This window comes from Halictus rubicundus, chromosome 3, assembly GCF_050948215.1.
Source record: "Halictus rubicundus isolate RS-2024b chromosome 3, iyHalRubi1_principal, whole genome shotgun sequence".
NCBI lineage: Eukaryota > Metazoa > Arthropoda > Insecta > Hymenoptera > Halictidae > Halictus > Halictus rubicundus.
In genome coordinates, this window is record NC_135151.1 from 14,375,000 (window position 1) to 14,401,928 (window position 26,929).

Below are 26,929 nucleotides of genomic sequence, written 5' to 3' on the forward strand. Positions count from 1 at the left end.
ATCATGCTAACTTCATGAATACTTGGCTGATACTTTATGAACACCCGGTGTATAGAAGAAAGCTTCGGAGCCGTATCCCTTGGCGTGTATAAGCCAGGACATGCTGTATAGGAAACGGCACAGTGCGATATGCTGGAAATAATTAAGTCTGCTATGTGCGCAGTCAATTTTGATCGTCAGCATCGTGGGAAGCTGATAATCGGTTATTATGAGACATGTTGGTTCTCGAACATAAGTCAACCGTGCCATTCGTCGGCCGCAATATATCATCGCGATTGTAAAAATATTTTCAACGGCTGAATTCGATACAATACATGATTGATACAATAGTAAATTAATTGTGTTAATGAATATTTAGTGTCAGAAAACTGTATTGGTTATTTTCATAAAATTACATCAAACGATTTATTCTTATTATTAGGCTGTCCCGAAAGTTTCTCTCGTGATGTGCACATTACTTCCGAAGCTTACTTTTACATGAACATGCTATTTATCTTTTTTCAACTACTCTGAATTTACACGTACAGCAAAGTCTTGATCTAAGCCCAATCCTTAGGTCCTTCTGTGACATAGATCGTGTAGGGTTACTATTTTCTTGTGACATGTAAACACGGATCAGGATTTTGTTCCAAAACGAAACAATCTTTTGGAACCACCTAATACGTAATATCGTTGCATGCACAATTCAAAACCATGCAAAATACAAAAGCATTAAAAACTATTGAGTCTATAGAGTGAAATTTGTGTAGGGGAATCTTTGACACACTGTTATGCGCAAATATTCATATGTTTAGAAACTACTCGCATTTCTATATAAAATACAGAAATGCTATAGATCTCAAGTAACCAAGTTTTGTGATGTGAAAATATTGTTCGATTATTTCTTGGTGATCATATTTTATATGATCTTGTAAACGAAGCATACGCTTCGTTTTTGAAACTATAGAACTTCTCAGTTAGTGTATTAACATCGTTTTACGGTTAATTTATGTGAAACGTTTATGCAGAAACATCGATTTGAACAGAAGAAATGATGAAGTGTTGTTTGCGAACGCCTTGATTCTCACGCGAACTACGAAAAAGGTGAGGAATTCGCGAGTACTTACTGATGCAAGGCGCAATGTGCGATCTACTCTGTTGGTAACCACTGGCACATGTGTTACAAGTGGGACCGATTACACCATCTTTACACGGACACTGGCCGGTACTTTGATTACAAATTTTTCCGGAGGCTCCGATCGAGTGACAGTCACACGCTGTAACACACAACATGCGAAAATTAGAAACGGTTAGTCAAACAAATCTTAGGATTAATGTCCGAAATCATCGACACGTGTCGTATATATTCTAATAACGTGCTAAATATACTTTAGAACATTTTTCTGGGTCGCGAATGATTTAAGAGATAAATCAAGAAATTTAATAAGTAGACTGTGGAACTTTATTCAGACTATAAATCGTTTCTCTCTATTGCAAGAATCGGAAGCCGAACAGTCATTTCTTTCCTCCTTTAATGATTCCAACAACCTGAAATTAACGCATTGATATTCTGAATTTTTTTAATTCTGCCTTCTGATGTATATTGTACGTACTTATTTTTTGTCATAAACATGATAAGTATCCGGTACCAAAATAATATAAACATCCGATGACTTCGACATAAAATGAGCAATTTCAAGATTCTAGAATCATTTGAAAACCGATTCTGCAGTGAAAAATTCGGAAAAATGCACAGTTACGTGTGCTATTAGGTATAATGTTCATGCATTTTTTCGTAAGTTTTTGTTAATCAGGACGGAAGAAGTAGGGCGCAATTCATTAAACCTTGCTCACCCTGTTACTACCCTTGTGTTCATTCGGTACAAACGTAAACAACACGAGTCAGACCCATGGTCCAGTTGTTCTCGATATTTTCTTACTCGGTACTCGGCACTGCTAATTAGGCGGCCTCTAAATTATAATTCGGCTATCCGCGACTATGGCCAACGCAACAGTATCCTAATTCGCGGCAGCTCGGGAACGTGGAAGCGAGGCGTCCCCCATTTTCCTCATCTTCTTCCCCCCTCGCAACGCCCAACCCTACGCGCTTCGCAGGCATCGAAGAGACGGACCCTACACGCGAAGGGTCCGCGGTTTCCTGTAAATTCATATTTCACATCCGCGGCCGTCCTTGACGAGGGAGGGGGAGAGGAGGAGGATCCCGAGCCCCCTGGGCCCGGCTGCTGTCCCACAAATTCGCATTGGGCCCAAAAGTGACGCGCTCTCAAAATGCTTAATTCGGCGCTGGCTCTGTTTCCTACGTCTCTCGTTATCGATTCGGAGGGACGTAAGCAAATTTGCCACGTCACAGTACACACATAAACATTTATATTATATTGTAATGAGGTCCATTGGATGTCAATAATATCTCAATATCTCGGCTTTTTCGTGATCGATTGTTCAGAAATGGAAGGTCCGAAGATACAGCTGAGAAAAATGCATGGATCGTCGCCTGCGCATTTCCGACTTTTTCCGCGAGCTTGCCGGGGATTAAGAGATGATTCGCGATGAAAAGAGGCTGAAAGCAAAATCGAGGGAGAAACGTTCGTTCGGGAAAAGCCAGCTTGACACGTTCCTTTTGCCCACTTATTTATGCAAGCTCGTATTTTTCATGCGAGAGAGACACTGAAAAGCGGTTAATTACGATTGCACTTCGAGCGGAGTGCATCCCTGCGAAAATCTAGGAGGAGAGTCTCGAAAGCTCTGTCAGTCGTTGCTCGTCTGCTCTCCTATTTCCCTTCTCCTTGTGCCTCAGCCTCGCTTCTCTCTTTTTTTTCTTCTTCTACTTCCACTTATCTACGGCATTACTATTTCACGGGGAGAACATCTCTGTATTTTTGTGCCTGGTTGCCTCGACATAGCTACTTAGGCGGTCGTGAATAGTCGGCAATTATTCCGTCTGATATATTACCCGATCAAATTGGTCAAACTCTTCCTTTCACCAAATTCGGTTTTCAAGTGTATGATGCTTGCCACTTTATGCTACTTTGTTCAGTTTTACTTGTTAGATTTTGAAAGGTTGTTGATTATCTATTAACTTGAATAAATAAATCTTATCTGACGTACACAATGCATTAACGAACGTCCACTGTTCAAATTATTAAAATAATGTATTATATTATTAAATGAACGCTACTACAATCTGTGGCATAAAGGATTCGATCACATTTAAAAATCGCATAATGTTCCGGAAATTGAACCAATTGAGCGGGGGTTTTGTGACACCTTAGACGAATTAATTTACAAAGTATAACGGGTAAACAAAATTTTGAGACAATTCTATTGGTCGGAATTGCAAAGAAAAACGTAAAAGTCGATTTGTTCAACTTTTTTTATCTGAGCCTGGTGTTATACATACATTTAAGGGTGATCACGTAAGGCCAAAATTCTGTGACTCTCGTCCTTCAGTTCTCATTTTTAATGAAACGCATTTACAAAATGCGTTGATTGAAGTTTCATTACAGCTCGGATAAAAGAAGTTGAAAAAATTGCCTTCAATTTTTTTTTTAAATTTTGTTTATCTGTTATTTGGTAAACTAATTCTTCTAACATATCAGAAAATCTCAACTCGTTCGGTTGGATTTTAAGAAAATTATGCGATTTTTAAAGGCAATCGAATACCATTTCGCCACGAGTTGTATTTTAATAAATTTCGTTATTTTAACGGGGGAGATTAATATAACATGAATGAGAAGTTAATGAATAAAAGTAAAACTTCGATTTCAGAACTTAATTTCAAAACTTAACTGTTTTCACGCCAGCTCCAAGCGCAACCGGAAATACGAATAAAGCGAAGCGCAAGAAAGAAACTTCGAGGTGACAATGAATTACGATGGTCAGTGGAGATAACCATACAACCTGGAGAACAGGAGTACGGGGTGACCATTTGCACTTCCGCGAAATGGATTAATCTTGAGGAGACTGCCGAAGGGACGGACAACCGGTTCACGCTTCTTCAACGTGCATACGTAGCAGGAGAATTTTAACCGTGTCCAAGCGGAAGAAAGATCGCGAGAAGCTACCGACAGCATCCTCGAATTAATGTCTTTTACAGTTTAAACGAATGGACACCGCCGACAGAAAAATGATTGTTCTATTAGCTGAAATTAGCTTAGTCTCCCTTGTTATCCCGATCTGTTCTTGGAATTGACATTCGAATAATTTGAAGGAGCCTCGCCATGTTTGTCTTCTCAACTTACAAATACCGTCTTTACTCGATATACACATGTCCCAAATATCTAACCGATAAAATTCCCAGAAGTATCCCCACTGCCGCGGGGTATACCCCGTGAGGTGCCACGAAACTCGAGTGACCTCGGTCGCCGAGGAGTGTAAACATCAAAGCCACTCGAGTTTCGCTGTCCTTTTCTCCGTTCGGCAGTGTATCGAAGAATAATTATCCTCCAGTCGATATTTGTCCCTGGCCAGACTCGTGTTTTGAACATATATCGAGTAGACACTGTAATATCATTTCTAGTTGTGTCAAACAGGGAGCAGGAAATAAAAATTTCGGATTTCATTTACGAATTTGCATCCGTCAGGGTATCGATAAGAGAGAAACGAATGACTAAGTTCGTTATGCTAAAAAACTGACAGTTTCAGGATTAAGAAAACAAAACCCCCGCTTAAGATCCAAGGGTAGTATAATTTCCGTTCACAGCCTTCAGCCACTGACTTCCGTCTTGGTCTTGATCCGACCGGTCTTTAGTCTGTGACTAAACTTGTCACATTTTTTGCTCTGTATTATCGATATCATGAATTCTGACGCCAGAAACGAGCTTCAAGTTTTTGGCTTTATTTCGCAGAGAATCAAGACAAAAGATAGCTCAATTTGTAGCTGGAGATAATTTCTAGCCAGCGCTACTCCCGATTTCATCCAGAAAACTCATCCAATGACACAAAAATGCTTGGATTACACGGCATGCACATCGTCAATTTTTGGTCTACATCTAACGCTTATATTAACAAACATCTGCATAATCTCGTCAGCTCATGACCAGCGAGCGCTAGATTGAACCTTCCTCTTTCGAATGAGCCCTTTCAAAATCAAACTATTTTAAATGGTTACCATTTTTCACCTATTCTCGGTATCGGTAACGTGGGCACTCTACCTTATCGCGAATCTACGGAGTCTTGGCTCTAAAGCGTCTTTCGACAAGTTCGGATAACGGTGTCCTACAGCGTTTTGACAACGCAAAATAACATAAGGATCAGCATAAAAAAGCCAAAAGAAATCGATAGTTTTACGACGAAGAAAACGAAACGCCCCGCTTAAGGGGGCCGGCAGGCATTTGGCCTTGACTGTCACGCTATGTTATCCTGTGCCTTTTTTCTAGACATTTTACGTCTTAAATATGTAAGTAATCAATTAAAAATGCATACCACCGTGTTTGTACATGTCTTCGCTATGTCTGTAGAGAGCCCTTTTTTCGATACGAACACTAAATCTCGCGAAATTAAGAGAATCTCTCAGCGGCAGCCATCTTGTGACGTCATACTTGCTTCAGAATTCGAATTTTCTGCCGAATATTGTTAATTACTCCCCGATGAGGTAGAAATTCGAAATTTGGGCTCTATACAGACGTAAATTGGACTTTTAGGAAACACAAGTGACCACTTTTAAACTGCTCATTGCAATATTGAAGCGATAGTTTGAAAAGGTTTTGACCCATGCATGAGCATATGGATTTCAAACCCTACCGGCTCCCTTAAAGTGTCTTCCAACAAGTTCGGATAAAGGGCGCCCCTGGTGCACCGTGACGATACGAGCTGTCACGAGCGGAACGTGAAGCTTCTCGGGGTCGATCTCTAGGAAAAGCGGGCAGAGGGCGAAGTCGTGTTCGAATATTTTTCTCGAGCGGCCGTGCAGAGCGGCGTTGTTCGATCCTCTCAATTACCAAGGCGTTCGTTTAACGTTAACGTGCCGCGGCGCTCAATGGATCAGCCGTAACGAGGCGTAACGCGAGTAAAATGTAAAACGACCTTGATTTACGGCCGGCGCGTACATATTTTCTTTATACTCGTGGGTGTCTCGCAGTCATGTTTATATTAGCCGGCGATAAGTGACACGCCGGTATGCCCGGTCATTTCACAGGCGCGAACGTGAATTACGGTGCCCCGTTGTGCTTCCTGACCACGCTGCTGTATCCCGATATCGTTTCCCGGCCTGACCCTTGCGAAACGCGTCCACAGGTCCAGACAGTTTTGTATCGTGCATGCGAACGTGAAATCTGCGGCCGACGTTCCCGATGTTTCGTATTGAGATGAATTGTTCGATTAATCCGGGATTCGAAAGCCGGCCACTCGAGCAGTTCGCGCGTTACACGCGTGTGTCCCTCCTTTTTTTTTTTTTTTTTTGCTTTGATCCCTCTCTCGTCCCTTTGTTCATGCGAGCGTTTGTAGACGCAGCCGGAACCATTCTTCATTTTCTTTTTATCCGTTCGTACCGGACTGTAGATTTTTACATATGTGTTTGAAGCTTAACGGTCTAGGAGATAGAGTGATTTCTGTCGGCATTAGTTGCAGTATCGAGAAGTGTGTGTGTGTGTTGCAAATTTTACGAAATGGATCTTTTTCCCATTTTTAACCATATAGATGCGACTAGAGTTTGTAGTGCAAAATACGAATTTTCTGCACAAATCGTATGCGACATTGCGGCAACTAGAAAATAATACATCAACATTCTTTTAATTTCTCCACTGCGTTAAATCGCATCGATTCACCTTTGCGATAAATGCATAAGATCCTCGGTCCAGATATGACTGACGGCAGTCAACGCGAGAATAATTCAACATGAATTGCACACATATACTGTTTTCAGTTTCTTTACATTATCTTAGAAATTCTTCATTGAGTTCTTGTTTTACCAGGAGACAGTTTTTTCATTCAATATAGTAACAATGGCATTATGTGGGAAAGCTCCGATGTTTTTAGAAGAAATGTCGACGCAAAAATGAATTACTTTTGACCCGCACACTAAAAATGATTAACATCCGATAGAAAGAAAGACAAAAATGATTAACGAATCAAACAATCGTGCACGTATTCGCGTTTTGTAAATTGGTCTTTCCAAACGATTTAGTTGTTTCTGAAAGACCTAGAATTGTTTGATGTCGTCCTTACACTTCCATAAATTTCTGTTCATCGTTTTATTAATTAATCTACCTTGCCCTATAGCATATAAAATTTGCATTGATCATTCCCGTGACATCATTGACTCAGCAACACGAACCAGCGAAAGGAGAGATGCTAATTTTCATTAAGAAATAATATTTGCGATTTAAAGCAGCTGCTCGAAATGTAATTTATTGGACCGTCTACGATTGGAAACAACCTTATTCGCAAACGGTTCAGGTATACCGAAGGCATTCCACCATTTATCCGCCATTGGCCGTTTGAAATACCTGTTTCAGCAGCCCTAAAGCGAGACCAAGTGCATAAAATGTGCAAAGAATGTCGTTTATTTATGAATATATTATTAGACGCGCATAGAATATTCTTGCCAGGGAAGCAACTGTTTCATGAGCATGATCAAACGCAGATCAAGAGCACCAATCGGCAATATAATAAATTAAAAGCGTAACGCTAGAGTATAATTATAATTAATAGCTTTGTAGCACATGGTGATCGTAACTGCATGAAATATGTTCGATCATTTACAACTAATTTAAACAGAGTACAACGAATATAAGTTCATTATTTCACGTACACAATAGATTGTAGCAAGTTTTCATAAAGAAATATTAATACATTTTTAAAACATCAATGAAAAATGGATCACTCTATATTAATGTCAATTGTAAAAATTTCATGATAATCGGTGTAAAAAGTCGAGCAATTATCGTACCTCATTTTAATTGCTCAAAAAAAGTCAGGTCGTTTGGTCCAATTTTAAAAAAAGTTATACTGTGTTATTGGGCGTTCGAATACTTTCGCGAGCCAGTGTATGTTATTTTTTATGATCAGCGCGGGTTCAATAAAATCAGAAGAAACCCGAAAAATGAGAAATTATTCTTAGGTATCTAATACAATATATTTTGACATGCTCCGAAAGAGATGCTGAAATCGAAAGGCGAACTGCAATTTCTATTTCTGTAAGAGTGACGTTGTCCTGACACGTTCAACGCTCGTCCTCTTGTTTATTATTTGTCGCTCCTCCCAAATGGATTTGCAAAGTCACTTTTCATCAGCGGACATAACTTTTTGACGTTTGCCCGCCGATCGACGGACTGCGCAACGTGAAAATTTCATTACAGATCCCGTGGACGGCGTGGATCTTGTTGCGTCCATCGCGATTACAGCCGTTTAACGCGTCGGGAAAGCGAAAGAGGAGAAGTCGATGGCGCTGCCACGACATAAATTCAACTTACCAGGCTGGTTTCACGAAAGTATGTACACGTATTTATGTTCGTGTGCCTACGTGAAATTGTTAAGGCGCCTTAAGCCGATTACCGGGGAGGGTCAAGTTGATCTTGCTAGGTTTCATCCTCATCGTCCCCTTCGGTTTCCATCGTTTCTTTTAAACGTTAAAACAGTTATGGTTCATTAGCGTGTCGAGTGCGTCAACAAACTTAGAAAAGGGCTTTCGAGTATTAAGCCGAGCGATGCTCGAAATATCGATACCGACAGCGTTGAAGGGTTAAGCTGAAGAGCAGCCTCCTTTTCCAATTTATTCTATTCCTAATTACCGCTGCGCACAGTTCAGACGCTTATTCGTCGTACGTTTGCATGTCGAATACACGTCTGTCGCGAGAACGAAAAAATCTACCTTTTCTGTGTATGCGCACAGTGTTATTGTTTGTTTCAAGAGAAATCATTCATCGCTGAAACGTAATTTAATGCAACGAATGAACACCTGTGTTTAGATGCGACGACACTACAAGACACCTAATGTTTTCGGGAAAAACTACATGTATGTGTCTCAAAAATATACTGATCGTTAAACCATCAAAGGCTGTAACGAATGAAAAAATTCGACTGTTCTATTGGTCACCCTACTGAAATTCGAGTTGTTTTCAAATAATAGGATAAACGGCTATTATTAGGGGCATTTAGGAATGATATCATAGGAGGGTAGTATTAATAGCCGATAGAATTTGCTCACTGAAAAACCAGATAAATCGTCGCATGCTCCCTCGATTCTTATAGGAAGGAAGGAAGGCAAGATAAATCTGGCACCGAATTTGCATACTGAAATCGCCCACTTGTTTTTGCTCTCAGCAGGTAGCACGTGGGTCGTTTGATGGTTACTTCACTACCTACGTCCTTCTTCAGCCTCCTAACATCGCCAGCACCCTTCCTTTCGACAAACTGCTGTGTATCAACAACATCCGGTCCCAGATTTGGTTTCGGTTAGTAACGAGAATTACGCTTCAACGAAGAATTTCGACGATACGCAAACGTCTTTGCCAGTAATACCGGGAAACGCAATCATTAAAATTAGCTGGACGGTGTACTCTGATCTTTCATTTTTATAAAATCGATTTTCCTTTTTTCTTTCAGTTTCTTTACGCATAAGTGAGGTGGAGTATGTGCGCAGAGGTATTTGTTTGAAAAATGCCGCTCGCGTCGCGAGACACCGACAGTTGGATCTTTAAACGCGGTTTTTCTCGAAAACCACTTTTTCCAAAAGGTTCGCCATGATATCTCTGGAATCACGCGAACACGAAATTTGAAATATTCGACAATTCTTTCGTATCTTTATCGTACCGAAGACCGGAAATATTAAAAAAATTTATTTAGAAAATGGTGACATTTTGTAAATAACTTTTTCAATTTCTTCTGGTTCCAGACCATAACTATAGTCGTACCGATTAATAAATCACAACTAGAGCAAGCTGGAGCATCCTGCAATATTGAATCGAAGAAAACGCAGTCCCGTTGTTTCCCCCGTGAAAACGATAAATTACGATAAATCACGCGTACGATCGTGGATTTTTATGCTCTCTCTGTGTTTTGATTTCCGAGCGAAACTCTTGGCAGAACGCGGCGTGATATTGCGGTCATAAAAACGGAGGTTCGTAAATTTCAAGCGTCCGCGGGACCAAAGCACTTGAACGGACCGAAACACACGACGCCGAGAGTAATAAATGGATCGTGGAGAAAGATAGTCAATTAAATCGGGAACAACGATCGGTAACACGCGGCACGTGGATGCCAGCCAATTTATTAATCGGATTATCAGGCTGATTTCCCTCGAGTAAACCTGGGCGCGGGTTGCTCGATAATGTCGATCCATCGAAGCCCGAACAGTTCCCCTCTCTGCAGCCAGCCATCCTCCCCAAAACCACCCTTTGAGAAGAAATTCTCGTCGCCGTTTGTTCGAAAGGATTCCCTGCTGTTTTCCTTTTCCCTCTGTTCTCGCGCGCAAGAAAGAAAGGGAAACACTACCTGCGCCGAAATCCTGGTATTTTTGCCGTGGCGTTTCATCGAAAAACCGCGTTTCAAATCGTCCGGATCAAGCCAGGCTCTCTCAAAGGGGGATCCGTTCAATCTCGGGATTTAGATGAAAGCTGGCGCTGTTCTTCCTTTAATAGAACGAAGAACGGAAAATCAAGTTCGTTCCGTTCAAACGAAACACGAACGCGGGCATGCACGAGACGCTTCCGTGCCACGAGGCGAAAATAATGGAGAGATCAATTTGCTGAATCTAAAAATTCGCAATCTGAAATTGAACAGTAGTGAATAATTTTCATGTTACTACATGCATTCTATTGTGCAAATTAGCTTTACTGTTAAAACAGAAAATTAAAATTGTTTAAAATCGTTGAGAGTCCGTGACATATGTGATGCGATCTCGGAACACGAGAATTTTCTTTTTCTTTTTCTAGGTTGGCGTTAAAAAGAGTTTAATATTTATGTGCTTCATTTCTAATCGTTTGATGTGCTTCATTCAACATTTTTAGAATGTTTTTGATCTTCAATTTTACGCCGTGTCACTTTCGTTAATTGAAACAATTTTACCGAGAGGGGTGTGCTTTCAGGTTGAAATTCAATGGAAATTGTATATTGCGGTTAAAACGGGTCTACATAAAATGTGTTATATGGTTTGAACACTGTAACGTAGTATACAGAAAAATGAGTGGTATGGTCTACGCACCGCAAGCCAGGCATTATGGTTCTACAAACGAACACTCTGTGTGTTCAATGGATCGGAAAGGGATAATTAAGATGTAATGCCGATAAATGGAGTGTAACCTGTTGTCGAATTTCTTCAAATACAGTTTACCTAGCGATCTGAACGTGATAAACTTTTGTGTTTTAGCAAAGGAATATTGAAAATGCTTTGGATATTAGATTCAGGTATTAACTAAATCATTTCCTCGCAGGAAACTAGAGAAAAAACTGCATATAATATAAAATATAAATCATCTGGTGGTTTTTCCTTTTTCATACGAGTAACTTTCTTTCGAAGTTCTAAACCGGTTTGTTTAACCAAGCATTACGACGCGTGGTTTTGCCTCCCATACTGATTCTCCGTTTCGATCGATAAAAAGCAGGACTCATTCAAATAGCCAATCCGTCAGAATACGTATTACTTCGTCTGTATAATTTCGGACGTAACGAATATTGAATGGAGCAATCACCATAACTTTCTACCAAATCGCTTTTTTATTTCCGAAAGCCGTCACCGAAGTATGATTGAACGATGTCAATAATGGCCGGTCAACCTCGTCGAGATGATCGAAAAATAATATCCCATCCGTTGATACGTTTCCCGGGGGATGCTGTCTTAATATCTAAGGGGTAACAATTCTGGCTGGCGCTTCTCACACAGTAGTCAGAGAACTGTCGATAAACCACTTTCTCTTCTAACAAATCAAGGAGCTAATATTAGCTAATCAATTCTAATACATTTTCTATCGAAACATTTCTGATTACGTCACAGATTTTCAAAAGCTGTTGGCAATAGATTCCGTTCTTAGTTTCATATTCTGTCGAGCTTTGATTAAAATTAGATATTAGATATAAGATGTAAGTTTATGATAAAGCATACAACCTTCTGCTAAAAACAGCGCTGAAAATCATACATTAGATAATTGCTAAAATAAGTTGCGAAGCCATTAATCGACACGTCAAAATAAAATTAATCTTAAACGCGACTAGTTCGTATAATCTTATGAATGAAGATAACTGCATCTACACAAATCTTGCACGCCCTAGCAAATAAATTTCTTCCATAATTCCCTCATTATTTAAAAAAATTTTTTTAATTATCTGCGAAAAATTGATCCGGGAGATACCGTCATATTTTCGTTTTTCATATTCGAGCCGAGAGATTCGGGGTATCGAAATGTTCGGCCGACAGTGAATGAGTATTGAAGCGCAGATTAGTTTTCTGGCACGCGGACGACAATGCAAAAGGGTCTCCATAGAAATATCGAAAATGACGAGGAGGGTCGTCGTCTATAAGGGAGACATGTTTCGCATTCGTCGTTTCGTAACGGGACCAAGTTGCGCCTCTTCTGTCGGGTTTAAGTCGGGCTTGCCGGCGATGCGGACGTGGAGAACCTTCAAATCCTATTCGAGACACGCTCGCGGAACGGTTGATGTATTCGCGTCACGACGAGACCGGCAGCTCCTTTGGATTCGGTTCGCCTTGCGTTTCTAACCCCCCCGTAATCAGCCCTGCGCCGTGGAAATTCTGATTCATAATTCACGCTGCTTCTTTCTCTCCTTTGTGCCTCTGTTTTTTTTTTCCCTTCTATTCTCGCTCCGGACTGTGCGTGCACGTCAGCGAATTGTTATCCGATTCACACGCGCGCACGAGGTGCGATCGAAAAAGAAAATCCGTCCACTGTCGGTTTTCCCGTACAGTGGGCCAGAATCGTAAAAAACTGAGCAAAGTTCGTGTCATTAAGTATAAACAGAATGATTAGGGTCGTAGTACAGTGTTTACTCGATGTACATATGTCCAAAACACGGGTCTAGCCAGGGACATATATCGTCCAGGAGATACACGCCGAACGTAGCAAACGACGTCGAAGCTCTAGACTCCTCGGTTCACAAGGGTAGTACTTCGTAAGGATAGTTCTGGGATTTGGCTAGGCATTTGGGATATATGCAATAAAGTAAACACTGTAGATCGAAGAGACTTGAACTTGAATGTTGTTATTCATTGTGGCACGATTTCTTTTCAAAACATTAGAGACGAGAACAATCTGATTCTCTCTCTCTCTCTCTGTGATTTTTTTCAAGCTGCGCCCTTTGACAGAGAGACCGTCTGTTTTTCTTCCTACGGAGAACTGGAATGGAAATGCGGGTTATGAAAACCGTTCGGGCGGTATGTCCGTCCTTTTCTCCTCGTAGAAAAATATTATGATACTTTATACTGTTACGCGTAATGCCGTCGAAGCTAGATATTGAGAGCCGGAGTAACGCTAGTGGCTGTTTTGGTCGGACACATTAAATGCGCCGAAAATGGATACGAACGATAACAGCGCCCATTCAGCTGTTCCAACCTCGCCTTTTACGTTTCATCTTTATTCTTGGCGAGTCTGCACTACTTTCTTTTTATATTGCGTCATAAAGACGATCGTTATTGTTATCGCTATCATCGGGGTGACGTACTCCTCGGTATACAGTCGGTTCAAGTATTCACGCGGCGCTTTGGAGTTTCTAACACGGGGACTGTCGAACTAATTAAAGGAGGTTGTTAGTGCTGAATCGTCTGGTGACCTCTTTTAATCACTTACTGAAACTTGCTAAATACCACTAGATACTATAATCAAATTTTTAATTGTGAAACCTTGTTCAGTTTCGTTCGAGGATACGATATGGACTAAAATGTACAAACAGATAATGAAAACACTGTTTAGTTTCGTCGATACTATCAATTGCTCCATAATGTATCAACCCTTGCCAGCATCCCCCGCCATAATATAATTTTACATTACAATTCTCCGCTTTATTTTCGCAGGATTGTATAGCCGGCGGCGATTCCACGAGCGGAAAGCATGTTATGTCCCGCATAATCGGTCGAACAATGCTTGCGAACACCAGACCCTCGTCGTCTGAGAACGATATCCGCTCGACGCGTTATCATTCATCGATCATTAAATCCACCACTCCAGATTCGATCACGACTCGGCCGAATGGGTTCGAGTACGTTCGCTCTTCTGTCCCCTTGTTTAATCGGTCAGGACAACCAGTCCAGTTGAAAATTTGCATGTAAGAGAAGTGCACCCTGTGAGGTGCCGGGAGGGGTGCGCTTCTTGCAAGATCCACTTCAGATCTTTGACCCCTTTCGATCTCAATCAAATTTAGGGTTCACAAGATCATAGATCTACGCCCGTAATATACTTAGTTAGCTGTCATTGTAGCGTCCGATGATCAGCCAATATTTTCGAAAAACCCGCGTGACCTCTTCCTGAAAAGCAAGGTCACACTAACGCGACTGCAATACAAACTGATAAGCGCATAATACAAGACTGTGCGATATTCGAAAGAACAAAGAAAAAGTAAATTGTAACCTCTCCTATCTTGAATAACTCGGAATAACAAAAGGAAATATAAAATAGTCATTTGTAATTATAATAGATCAAGAACACAATTGGCCTTAGCAAACGAGTAACCGGTTCTATATTCCATTGTTCTACCTTCTAGAGTTAAACGTTGCTAATTGTAAGTAACATTTTTATCCGATACAGTCGCGAGGTGACTAACAGAGTTCAGTTTCCTTTTTGTCAGGCCAGAGACAGAAGATGTTGAAAGCTTGCGTTCTTCGGGAGTGCATCTTGGCGAGGTTTCTTCAAACTCGTGCAGCATTTTTCCGAAAATTGGTCGGCCACCTGAGGCTCTAATGACGTCAACCGTTTACCGTGGGTCTGGGGATATCGTTCGACTAGATTTCATTGAAACGGGGGAGAGGGAGAGGAGTAGGGGGCGGAATCTGAAGCACTGCTTGTTAGACCCCGTTCTGCTTGTAATCCACAGTCATATAGAGCGGTCGCGCGCGCGCACGTGTGCGTATCGGTGAGGATACCCACCTGTGGCGGGGGTTATGTGCAGCAAGGACGGGTCTGGCCCATCTTATGTAAACACGCTCGCGTGAGGAGAGCCTTTTAGCTGATGCGGAGAGAGAGACCAGTGTAGACCCACGGCACCGACGCATTATGCACTCGATTCTCTTTGCGGACTTGCGCATCTTCGTGCGCGCCTCGTTATATCCTCGGAATTCCCGCGCCTTTCTTCCTCCCTTTAGCCCAGATCGTACGCTCGCGATTTTTTCAGGAATGCGAAAACAATGCTTGTAACTCGGGAACGCCACGCCGGTCACCCTTATTAACATATTTTCGCTGGAGAAAATTCCGCTCGTTCCTTTCACGCTGTTTCCTTTCTTCTGTCGCTGCACGGATACCCGCGCGTCGCGAGCCGCCTCACTGAAAAAAGTCCTTGGAATGCTTGCGAAATATTAGGACGCGTTCCGGAGAGTATTATACACACGTCTTTTGGCACTTTCTCCCGGGATCATCGTAGGTGCGTTAACAGTCTTTTGTGTTTCAGAAAGATCCGTTCGAAGCGAATGTGTCGGATAATGTCATGCAGATTTTTATAGCGAGAAATGTTACCCTCGGGAAGCTTTTTTAACAAGTGTTCTTGCGGGATAAGAATTTTATAATCTGTGTAATAAAAAGTTCACGAAGACAGAGGTTATATTAGACTGTTCGTTACAAATTCCACAAGAGAAACACGCAGACAGGCTTCAAATTGTGCGTTGTCTACATAATATCACAAATAAATAACGTATTTACGAAATGTCAATTTCATTATTTATTTCTCTGTTGCTGTTAAAACTTTTCTTCGCCTGCTCGCATCAGAACATATAACGCGAGAATGTTCGTTAAAAAATATATTTCGACGAAATTATCAAGCATCCGGTTTGACGCGAAATTCTAGTACCATAACTTATTAAGCAATATATTATAATATTGTATGCAACGCAACTATGTTAATTCAGTGAAAGGAAATTCAAATTAGTGATCCGTACAAAAAATAGTATTACCGATCCCAGGATTGCAGAGTTTTTAGATAAATTGCTTAATTTTTATTGCAGAATGAACTTTGTCGGTGTTCGATTTGCATTCCTGTGTAAGGAGGAGAAAATGATTACGCGAGATTGACACAGTCCTTTTTAGCACTATGTCTTTGCCATTATCAACTCGGAGTTATTATGTGACACGCATCGACGATTACTGTCAATCTTTGACAAAACCGGCTACTACTTAGGGCGGCTTGATAATTCTAATACACTCTGCATGACACAGAAGGTCTGATGCCGTTTCAAGAGATCACATGTCGGATTTCAAAGCATTCCAACGGGTGCAAGCACATGCTCCTCTCGGCGAGGTGGGTTCTAATCGCATAATCAATGCCACCGTCCGTTTCTCTTCGACATCGCGACTGAATTGGAAATTTTAATGTTGCCTGACAGATTTGATTCGTAATGACATTCGGAGAAAATACTGGAACCGATGTTACAACTGAAAGATACATAAATGACGTTGTAATACTTTTAATTTTGTGAATACATTGTTCCGTAAACAAAATTGTCTAAAGTTCGAGCTAAATTTGTCGTCTGTATATTCCATTCCAATCCTGTTCGAATTTGTTCGATTTAATTAAGACAATTATTAGTTTGATAACCTGATCATAGAAAATAATATAAGACGGTATAATGAATAGAAAAATTTTAAAATAATAAGATGTACAATAATTTAATAATTAAATAATTAAATAATTAAATATTGAATTCTGACTTATGAATAATATACAGATAGAAATGTACCCATTAAAAGCAAACGTTCTTGTGTATATGCATTTTTACATAAATTCCGAATGGAATGTTAAACAGCATGAGAATTGGAGGCAATAAAATTTGGAATTCTTTCGGATGCAGTAGGTGGTATTTTACTGTTCGCATATTTTTCATATCTTATCTTTGTCAAATGCAGGCCACGCTGAACTAAACGGCGCTAAGCAGTTCTGCGACATGTTACGCGACGGGTTTCTCAGCGCAATATCTAAATAACGTGGACTGTTACGGACATTTAACTTTCCTGACTAGGTACAACCAATCAGAGCGCCCTGACCACTAAAATTATAATTTGAAAACTTCGAGAATTTACATATGATAAATTGCGATAATTATTCTAATATCGATGAACGTGCATGAATCGTTACGCACCACTAATTAAAGATACAGTTGACTCGGAATGTAAATTACCGATTCCACCGAACTAATTGCAAAAGTCAGTCTGCAAAGGCGATTGCATACATAACAACACGCGCAAATGATTTCAAAACAAAAATCCAGGCAGCTTATAGAAGTTTAATCTCAAATGAGATTTTCGTTTCTGTATTTACAATTTGTTTGATGAAACAAAAATGAAACTGAATTCTATGAAGTTTTAAAGATTTTTAACCAATTAACTGTGTTCGACGTGTATACACGTAAATTAAAAACTCTATTGCGGTGCGGTTGACGTTAATCAATTGTTAATTTCTTATCGAATAAAAATGTAATTCTTTCTCATTTTGCTTTACTTTTCTCATAAAATTTATAATAGCGGCATTTGGAAGGATTTTTAAAATTAAACTCCGCAGTTAACTGGTTAAATGCTACGTACAAGTTCATATTATAATTCGGTAATACTTATAGACGATCATGGATAAATGATAGAATAGAAGTAACTGTACTCGCGATTAAGCGAGTGTAGATAAATAAAACATCAGGGCGTAAATATAGCTTTTAAAATTTATTGAAATGGTTCGGCAAGACCCCCATCAGTTGTTGGAATCTCCACCAATTTTATAAAAGTTACAATACTGCCCTAAATAATACATTCTACTCATTCTTGCAATATTTGACATGATTGATTGATACAAATAGATTAACTGCAGTAGCCTGTCAAGATCTAATTCAGTGTCTTATGACTTGTCGTTTCTCACTAAATATTGAAGTTGTTTCAGAATTATATAAATGTACGAATATCAATTAACGTTCGAGGTAAATTTATTCTGTAATTTTTCCATGTTCAATTCCACAATAATTCCATAGGTACATTTAATAATGTCCAGGAAACTGATGTACAAAAACTGACCAAGTTTCCCATGAAAGTCGGCCATGATATTCTCACACATGTTATTACAAAGGGGAGTCCACGCACTAATTATCTTACCGGACTTGGACAATTTAATATGTACATGTCACTAGCCTGATTGAAATTTGGAGACCTGAATGCAGCAAAAAAGAAAAAAGAATCACACGACTCTAAAATGAAAAAGATATTCAATAAAATTGAGAACCAAGGGTAGCGCTAATGTTTTAGACGTGCAAACACTATTGAAGGGATTCGAGCCGTATTTAACCCTTCAGTGCGTGGGTGAAGAGAATTCCTATCAATGCACGGACAGGGTCCAAAGAATACTGTTTATAATTATATTAATAGAAAAAGAAAAGAAACTTACTTAATCTGTTAAGAAATTTCAAGAACGTTGAAGAAAGTTGAGAGGTAGCAAATTGTTTCGTGGACGAATTTGTGGGCGGGAGTAATAACCAAATTGTTTGGTTGAAGATGAAGATTTGTTTATTAGATAATCCGCAACGTACGTACACCAAATATCTGCGGCGGGACTTCTTTAAGGCAGCTGGGAAGAACAGTCGCGGAGAGAATGGAACGATAGAACAGATTGCCCAAGGCTGCGTTTACGTTTGACATTTATCGGAAACGACATTTGCGTTTCCATATACACGGTTCTTTTTTTTTTGTGTCGCGCCGAAGAGGTTAAGCTCCTCGTTACTCAAGAAGTAAGTCGCGAACAAATTGGAGATTCGAGAGTAATGGGACATCGTATCGTCTGGAAAATGATCGGAGACATCTGCGGCGGCGAGCGCGCGACTCGGCGGTGAAAGTGCGTCGGAGGATACGTCCCGTATTTAAATTCGGCTTTTTGTCAACGTCGTCGTGTTTCAATCGAAAGCTGCTGTACTCCGATTGCGAACGCTTAGGACACGGTTTAACCAGTTAACTGTGGAATTTAATTTTAAGAATCCCTCACGGCGCGGAATTAAAATCGAGCAATGACGAATATACACGTCGAACGCAGGCCAAATGCGGCTATTATAAATTTTACGAAAAAGGTAAAGCTAAATGAGAAAGAATTACATTTTTATTCGATAAGAAATTCAGAATTCGTTAACGTTAACCGCACCGCAATAGAGTTTTGGATTAACGTGTATACACGTCAAACGCGCTTAACTGGTTAAGGGGTTAATTTTCCATTCGTAGCTGTCAATTTTATTGTTAGAATTATCGACACGTACCGGACAAAACATTGAAACATATGTTTTAAAACTAAACCTACCACGACTGGTCAAATTGAGCTTTTCAAACTTCTGCATACAATGTCGTACATACAACATTATGGTAGTACGGTCGGTGGTAGGTACGCGTCGGCGTGAACGAGTTAAAAAAAAGTTATTGTTAATATACTTGTCTCCCACTGTACCCTTCCCCTTCTACGATGCTATTCCCCCACGTTTCTGCCATGGCTCTAGCAACATCAACAATTACTCTCAACACGTTGATATCGCGCTTCTAAAATAAATGAAATTCAATTATCGTCGGTAATGAAGTTCCACGAATGAAATACAATTGCTCGGCTGATTGAAAAGCTGGAAACGTTATCGCGAAACTAATGGTTTCCGTGCTCGTGAATGGATCGCGTGAAATCGTAAATTTGCATAAACTTCCGCAGCCCAATTTTCACCGGCATCGGTGTTAGGAATGCGATCCAGGCATAAAAGAACCAATCATTTATTCCATCAAACTGAGGTACATCGAGACGTGATCAATAATCAATGTCGCTTGAACACAAAGTATCAAACAGGTTTGAAATTCATCGATCTTTATCGGGGTTGTCATTTATATGCGCGCGGGGTCAATCATGATTGTCAATCACATTTACGGACAATCTTGAGTAATGATATGCGATCAGCCGCGTGCGATGGACGTTGAAATACGAACGCGACGTGCAAATTACGGAGACGTAATAAAACGTACAAAGATTTTATAATCCCCGGAAAACATTTCACGCTTTCGGAGAAACTTTGCTTTTCACTTCCCGAGCTGAAATGCTTTGCAAATAAGGGTGTTCTAGAAATTGTGGCAGAAGACCAAACGAGGCGATTCTACGTGTGGAAAGTAGGTCGAAAACGTAGGATAAAATCTGGCCAAATGCAACCTCGTTTTTTTTGAGAAAATCTTGAAACATGTCGAGTATCTTGTTAGCGGCAAAGAGGCACTTCGTATGTGAAGATAAAGTAACGCGTGTAGAATAAAATTAGCATTTCTACCCAGATGCGAGCGTATGCGACACAAATGTTCATATTTAATTTACTGGAGAACGATGAAATTATGTTCTACGTCTTCCCTCTCTATTCTATTTTAGAATATTTTAGACGATCATGTTTCTACAATTTTTCTGTCGAGAAGTGTGATTGAAACTTTTATTTCAATTGAACGTGTCATTGAATTGGTAAGACCAATCAGTAAGAAAATAGTACATTAACTTTCTAGTGATTAAGAACATTTGTAATCTTTGATAATAGTACTGCCAAAGGAACAGCTGTACGGTAATAGTAATGTGGTCGCAAATAGGGGCATCCACCATGTGCAACCTCTTAACCTTCGTACACTCTTCAGATGCAGATACGTACACAACTATGTACTTACAGTTTCTACTTTTCTTAAATTCGTGAATAGGATGCTACTTTTCACCTTTCATATATATATATATAACATTCATCACAGATAGCGTCATTCTAAAATGTAGAAATACAGAATCTCGTTATGACATGTGCCTCAATATTAACGGAAAATATGTAGAAAAATTGACAATTTCCCGAGAATCGGAAATCCGCTATACATGGTTCGTACAAATGTATCGAAGAATAGTGTATGATGCGTATAATCGAACGAAAATAAAATAGCTAATAATGAAAAAAATATTTTAGCAAAATATTAATTCTGCTCGGAAGGTATGACGTCGACATATGTAGGATTTGTTGAAATGAACGGTAAAATCAACTCATACTGAACATAGCTGTACAAACAATTAAGTGACAGAAATGTGGCGAAGAAAAATGGCCGACAGCCGTGGTAACTCAGTTGCACGAAGCAGCCGGGTAACAAAGTTGTCCTGCAAAAGCGCAACGAAAATCTCTGCGGAAACAATTAACCGGCATGGGTGCACAAAGGTTGCGGCTGACTGCGAGCATAATAATATTTATCCGCGGACACAAATGGCGTACGAGAAAGTGAGTCACCATAAACGGCCGTCGAATTAAGGCCAGTGCGCGCCACAAGCACGCGTCAGGACAATCGAACAATTGCAAGCCGCGATACACTCCGCGACTGGTCAATGCCCTTAAAAGGTCCACTCCCGTCCGATGTCCGATGACCTTTGTTCCTTTCCTGTTATCATCGCCATCGTTGTCTTCCGTATATTTACATGGCGCGTCGACGATAAAATAACATCGTTACGAAATCATCTTTTGTCAGGCGAGCAAGTCGTCCGACCCCGAATGCCTTCTTCTCATTGTCAACGAGACGTCGTTCGCCGTTGACAAAAGGATCCATCAGTTTCACTGGAGTAATTTTTAATTAGTCACGGGAACACAATGCGCGCGGACCCGTCGCGTCTCGGGACACGGTTTATTAGGAATTATTGTTCGCCGGGACGGCTTCGTGAGCCACGGCTGCTGCGTAAATTTTAACTACAGTGAAAAACAATTTTTGTTCGTGACGCGACCGTTTTCTCTTGTTAAAACGAATTTTATTATTAACGTCTTTAATAATGACGAGTTAGGGGTGACCGGGGCAAGTTGATTCATTTTTGCTATTTTTGTTTGAATCGATACGTAGAAAAAAAAAACGTATGCAAAAATATTCTTCGATCGTTGCTCTTTTATGTGCCCAAATATTTTTGTTCCTTTGTGTATTTAGCATGCACAAGCTTTCTGATGCACTTTTCGACAGAAAATTGTAAATGCAACTAACCTTATCGAATATTTTTAGAATTATTTCGTTGTAAAAATTTCCTGTACCACGAAGTCGCGCGCGATTGTCGAAGTAAATTCAATTGACGATTTACAGAAAAATCACCGTGTCTTTCCTTTGACCAGCTTGACGAAACATCAGAGTCGGCACAATGCAATTCGTATTATAAATTCATTATGAAAACTCTCTTTACTCCGCTTTAATAGTGATCAAATATTATTACCGATAAAAGCGTGCTACAACGGAGTACGAGAAGAGGAACAAAAATATGAACAGAATACATACGCGAGATATAAACGAAATATAAAATATAGAGGCTTCGCGAATGAACAGAATAAGTGAGATATAAACGAAGTGTGAAATATAAAGACGTCGTAAAATATTAAAGTTGCACCTATAAACATAGCGTTGCTGTGAAAGCATTTCACATTTTATAGAAAATCTTCGTTCTCGTCGATTCGTCGCGCACGTACCATTTTCCCGTTAACACGTTGAATACGAAGTAAGTGAAAATTCGGAATTCGCGGCCTCGATTCGCGACAGATAAATGTATGTACGGTATTTCACGTAGCTAGAAATGCTCAAATTCAAACGAGCCACGGGGAAAATCACGTAGGAAGAAGACAGGACCCGATGGCAGGAATCAAGAACGATTGGAAATTCCGCCGCAGCGCCGTTCGCCGAGGTAATCGCTGGTCGGTAGTGCTCGTTATACATACTTTTCCTCCGGGAAAGTTGCCTTTGAGGCACCACTTTTGTTTCGTTTTTGCGCGAAATTTAAGGCTTGTTGACCGACTACGTAATCAGAAATTAGGGGCAAAGATTAAGTCTTTAATGACACCGAACGCAGTTAGCGTACTTTCTCCGCTCGTCGTTTGCATTATAGAATAAACTTTGAAGCTCCCGACGAATGAATGTTCCGCGGCGAACTATAATTCTGCCTCGCTTCCTTTTCACAGGTGACTTCGTATTGAAGACTATGGCGAAATATTCAACAAATTCTACGTTTGTTTACACACGAACTGGCATGCTAACCCGAAAATCGTTGATGATTTAAATTGTCGTGACTCCAGCGACGTTACAAATATTTTTTAAGGACTAGAATCAACAGGACTTCAACGATTAGAGTCTCCTCTTTGGAACTAACGTTGAAAACTTGATTTTTAATTTATTGAACTTCTAAAAAACGTTACGTTAGAAAAAAATTAACTCTGAAATTAGAGGCTTTGCTACGAAGATGCTGATTCTTTGTTACGAAGTTGTAACAGTGTAAATATTGCAGACGAAATTTTAGTTGAACACTTTTGAAAACATGCTCCTCCAGAACGAAAAATGAATTCGCCTCTCGATTTAAATAAAAATGAAATAATTCTCTAACGTTTGAAGAAACTTCCAGGCAGACCTTATTGTATCGAAAGGCTCGGTAAAAGAAAGAAATTTGAAGCTGTTTCGGTAAATTCGTGAAGCCGAAGATTTGCATAATCGTGGAAAATTCCCGAGCGAAATGCACACGGAAGAAGCAGGAAAGGGAAAGCAACGTTTGTTTGAACCGAAATTTTCGTCTCCGCTCGTTGAACTTTCTACGGCCGGTTGGTTTGCGAGCACGAACACATTCGAAGCTCATTAATTCCATCTTTTAGGCGTACAAGCGTGCGATCACGCTGCGATGTAAAATACTGCGACGTACAGGCAGACGACCGAATAACATGTATTCTCCATTCGGCCCGATATGCATTGATTCAAAGTACACGAGTGCAAATCACAGCGCTCGGACACCGGCAAAGTGTACAAAGCTGTTGCGGACTAAAAAGCCTTACATCATTTCCAAGATTAATGGGCTCGTGGACATCAATCTTTCGCTTCGTCTTTTTACTCCGTTTCCCTGACCTTTCCCTTCCATTTTTCGTTCGGCGATCGGTATGTTGCACCTTCGTCCCTTGATAGTTTTTCTTCGTCAATTTTTCACTTCAGATTCAGGATGCTTCGCGCCGCGTTAATCAATCAGCAGGATAAATAACATTAGTCGTTTGCAGCAGAAAATGAGTATAAAACTCGTGGGAACAATGGGAGGTTTAAATCGTGAAAGCAGTTTCGAGAAATGTTCATCTTTACATAATAATAAATATACAAATGACACAGTTTTTTACCACATTTACAAATTGCCAATTTTTTCTCCTCTATAGAAATTATCTACGATGATTTTGTAGAATTTTTATGTAAAATCGAAAGAAAGAATTTCAGTGCATGTATGGAGACAACAAAAAAAGTGTGAACAGTGAAATAATGATTTAGGTCGGTCGATTATTAGGAAAAATTAAAAAATGTTCTACTTGAGACTCCTTTTTATTAAAAATTATCCTCGTGCTACAATCAAGGATTTATTAGATTGCAGGCAGAAACATGCTAAAACTGAAATTTCATCCGCAATGACCATAAATATTTCGATAAAATCAAGGTAAAAAATAATTGCGAAGATGAAGGTGACTTTAGAAATGTTGGACGTAACGAGCACGCCTTTCTTCGATAACGCAACAAGAGAAAATGAAGGATGTTTCATAAGGTGTACGGTATCTGGCAAATAAGAGTGACAAGTATCGATCAGATAATCCGAATAGCATACTTGTTTTCGAGCATTTTTTTCTCAGCTACGGCATCCGTGACATCGATCATTCACAGCTACTCTTTTAGGGCACTCCGTGGTTCGAGCGGAACGCAACGGCCGATTAATCTTTGGTTTTAAGCAATGGTTTTTGCTCTTGGAAGGTTTGCGCGACCGTTGAACGGACCACTGGCCACGTTAGTTCACCGATCGGTATCCCGCGGCATAAAGACATCATGGTTTATTAAACAGCTTAATTTGACGCGATCCTCGATCAATGGCCAACATTAAACCAGCCGGGAGGGAAGAGGACGTGAAGTTTTCGCCTGGAATGCTAATTAACTCATTTCTCACCGCTCGTCGCACTTCGATTCTTGTTATGCGATGATCGATCGACCGTGGACCATCTATGATAATTCAACGAACTAAATATCTTCCGCTACAACGGCTATGCAGACCGCCTTGGTCCCGATTAACCTTCCAATACACGGAGTCACGAAGCCGAGAAAATTTAGCGGATTCTTACAACGTTTTCCATCTGATACGCAGCACATTCTCAAAACGGCGATCTCGTGCTGTAAACCTACGTTGATTCTTCACGTAATCTTCACTTAATTTTGCCAACGTGAATAATATTTAGAAAATATTAATTTTAAAAAATTGAAAAAAATTCTGTAATACGCATCGAAGTTTCTGTTTTAATATACATATAATCGTTGAAACGTCAAATGTTGCACGAAGGAACGTAAATATTGGAAAGAAAGAAATTCAAGTGCGAAATTTCGCTCCGGAGCAAGTTTGTGTAGGAACCCGTCGTTCGAGACGAGTCGGGAACTTTCGGGTACCTGAAAGCATCCAGCTGCCTATGTCTCTTCGGGATTACGAAGCTGTCCGACTGCGTACGAACGTATCGAGATCACGGGAGAGAGAGAGAGAGAGGATGTATCGAGAAATAGAGACGCCGAAACGATTTGACTATAATTGACTATCGGCGTCTCTATTTCTCGATACCCCCTTTCTCCCGGTATCTCGATACGTTTGTGTGTATGTAGTAGAATAGCTTAGGGATCCCGAAGAGACATAGGCAGCCTTTCGGGAATCCGAAGCGTATCATACTTTCGGAAGCATACTTTAGGTTCCCGTCCGAGAATTTCTGACCCGTGCCGAACCCGAGATTTTGGGTTCCCGTATGAACCCGTTCCGGACATGAACGATCCAGGTAACCCACGCAGGGAAGGTTCGTAACAACTAGAGGTGTAATGGAAAACAGTAAAAAGATTAAAGGAGTTTAACAATGTCGATATACCATTTTGAACATACAAGGTGTTCATTTGAAAACTTTCCAGCCGAATATCTCGAAAAGTATGAAAGATATTAAAAAAGTGTAAAACACTTGTCCAAGGATTTCGAGGGGTAAAAAGGGGGGCGGTATCAGTTTTTTTTATTTAGGTGACGTTTTCAAGGTCAATTGAAGGTCAACTTTGTTTTTTCAAATGGATAGCTATATTTTTTATTATGGGATCTTATTGTATGTAAAAAGACCAGCAATTTTCGAACTGAACTAGTAGGATTCACAGTAAACTGTCCTATAATTTCGATTTGATCAGCTTCTTTTATGAATTTTGGCTGGTTTCTTTTCAGATTGGTCACCGATCCTGTTTCCTTAAACTAATCCTTGGACAAGCGTTTTACACTTTTTTTAATATCTTTCATACTTTTCGAGATATTCGGCTGGAAAGTTGTCAAATGAACGCCCTGTATAAACATTATTAATGGGCAAAATAAATTTTTACTTAGCTGCTATAGATTGCAATTGATGTATAAAAATGTTATTTTGCATAAAGATCCGCAGTCTAGTAACAACTGAAACGAACAAAGGGTATCGCAATAATTTCTTCGCAACAGCCCGAGACCCGATAACATAGAGAAGCGACGGCATTTTCGAGTACACGTGTAAGAGCACGGCAGGGTTTCGCAGCGTTTCAGGTCCGCGATCTCGACGCAGACAAATATCACGGGGACCCCCGTTGTCGCTGACAGCGTTATTTCATACAATTCTAATCGGTCAGAGGTTAATAGAGGAAGATCGTTCAATACCTTTGAGTATCTACGGAGAACGGTTACATTTCCGCGCGGCGGATAAGCTCGCCGCTCGGCCAATGAACGAACTGATTGGATGGCGGCGATTAATCTACGACATTAGGCCGGTCATTTCTTTGCGTTCACGAGT

General features: G+C 40.2%; 1 protein-coding gene across 1 annotated transcript in view; it reads right to left on the reverse strand.

Moving 5' to 3' along the window:
* The window catches only part of LOC143352756 (netrin-1), a 191,316-nt gene that overhangs the window by 30,765 nt on the left and 133,622 nt on the right, over positions 1-26,929 (reverse strand). The window contains exon 3 of the mRNA XM_076785551.1: positions 1,107-1,256. Within this exon, the coding sequence (XP_076641666.1) occupies positions 1,107-1,256 (150 nt within the window). The remainder of the gene's footprint in view (positions 1-1,106; positions 1,257-26,929) is intronic.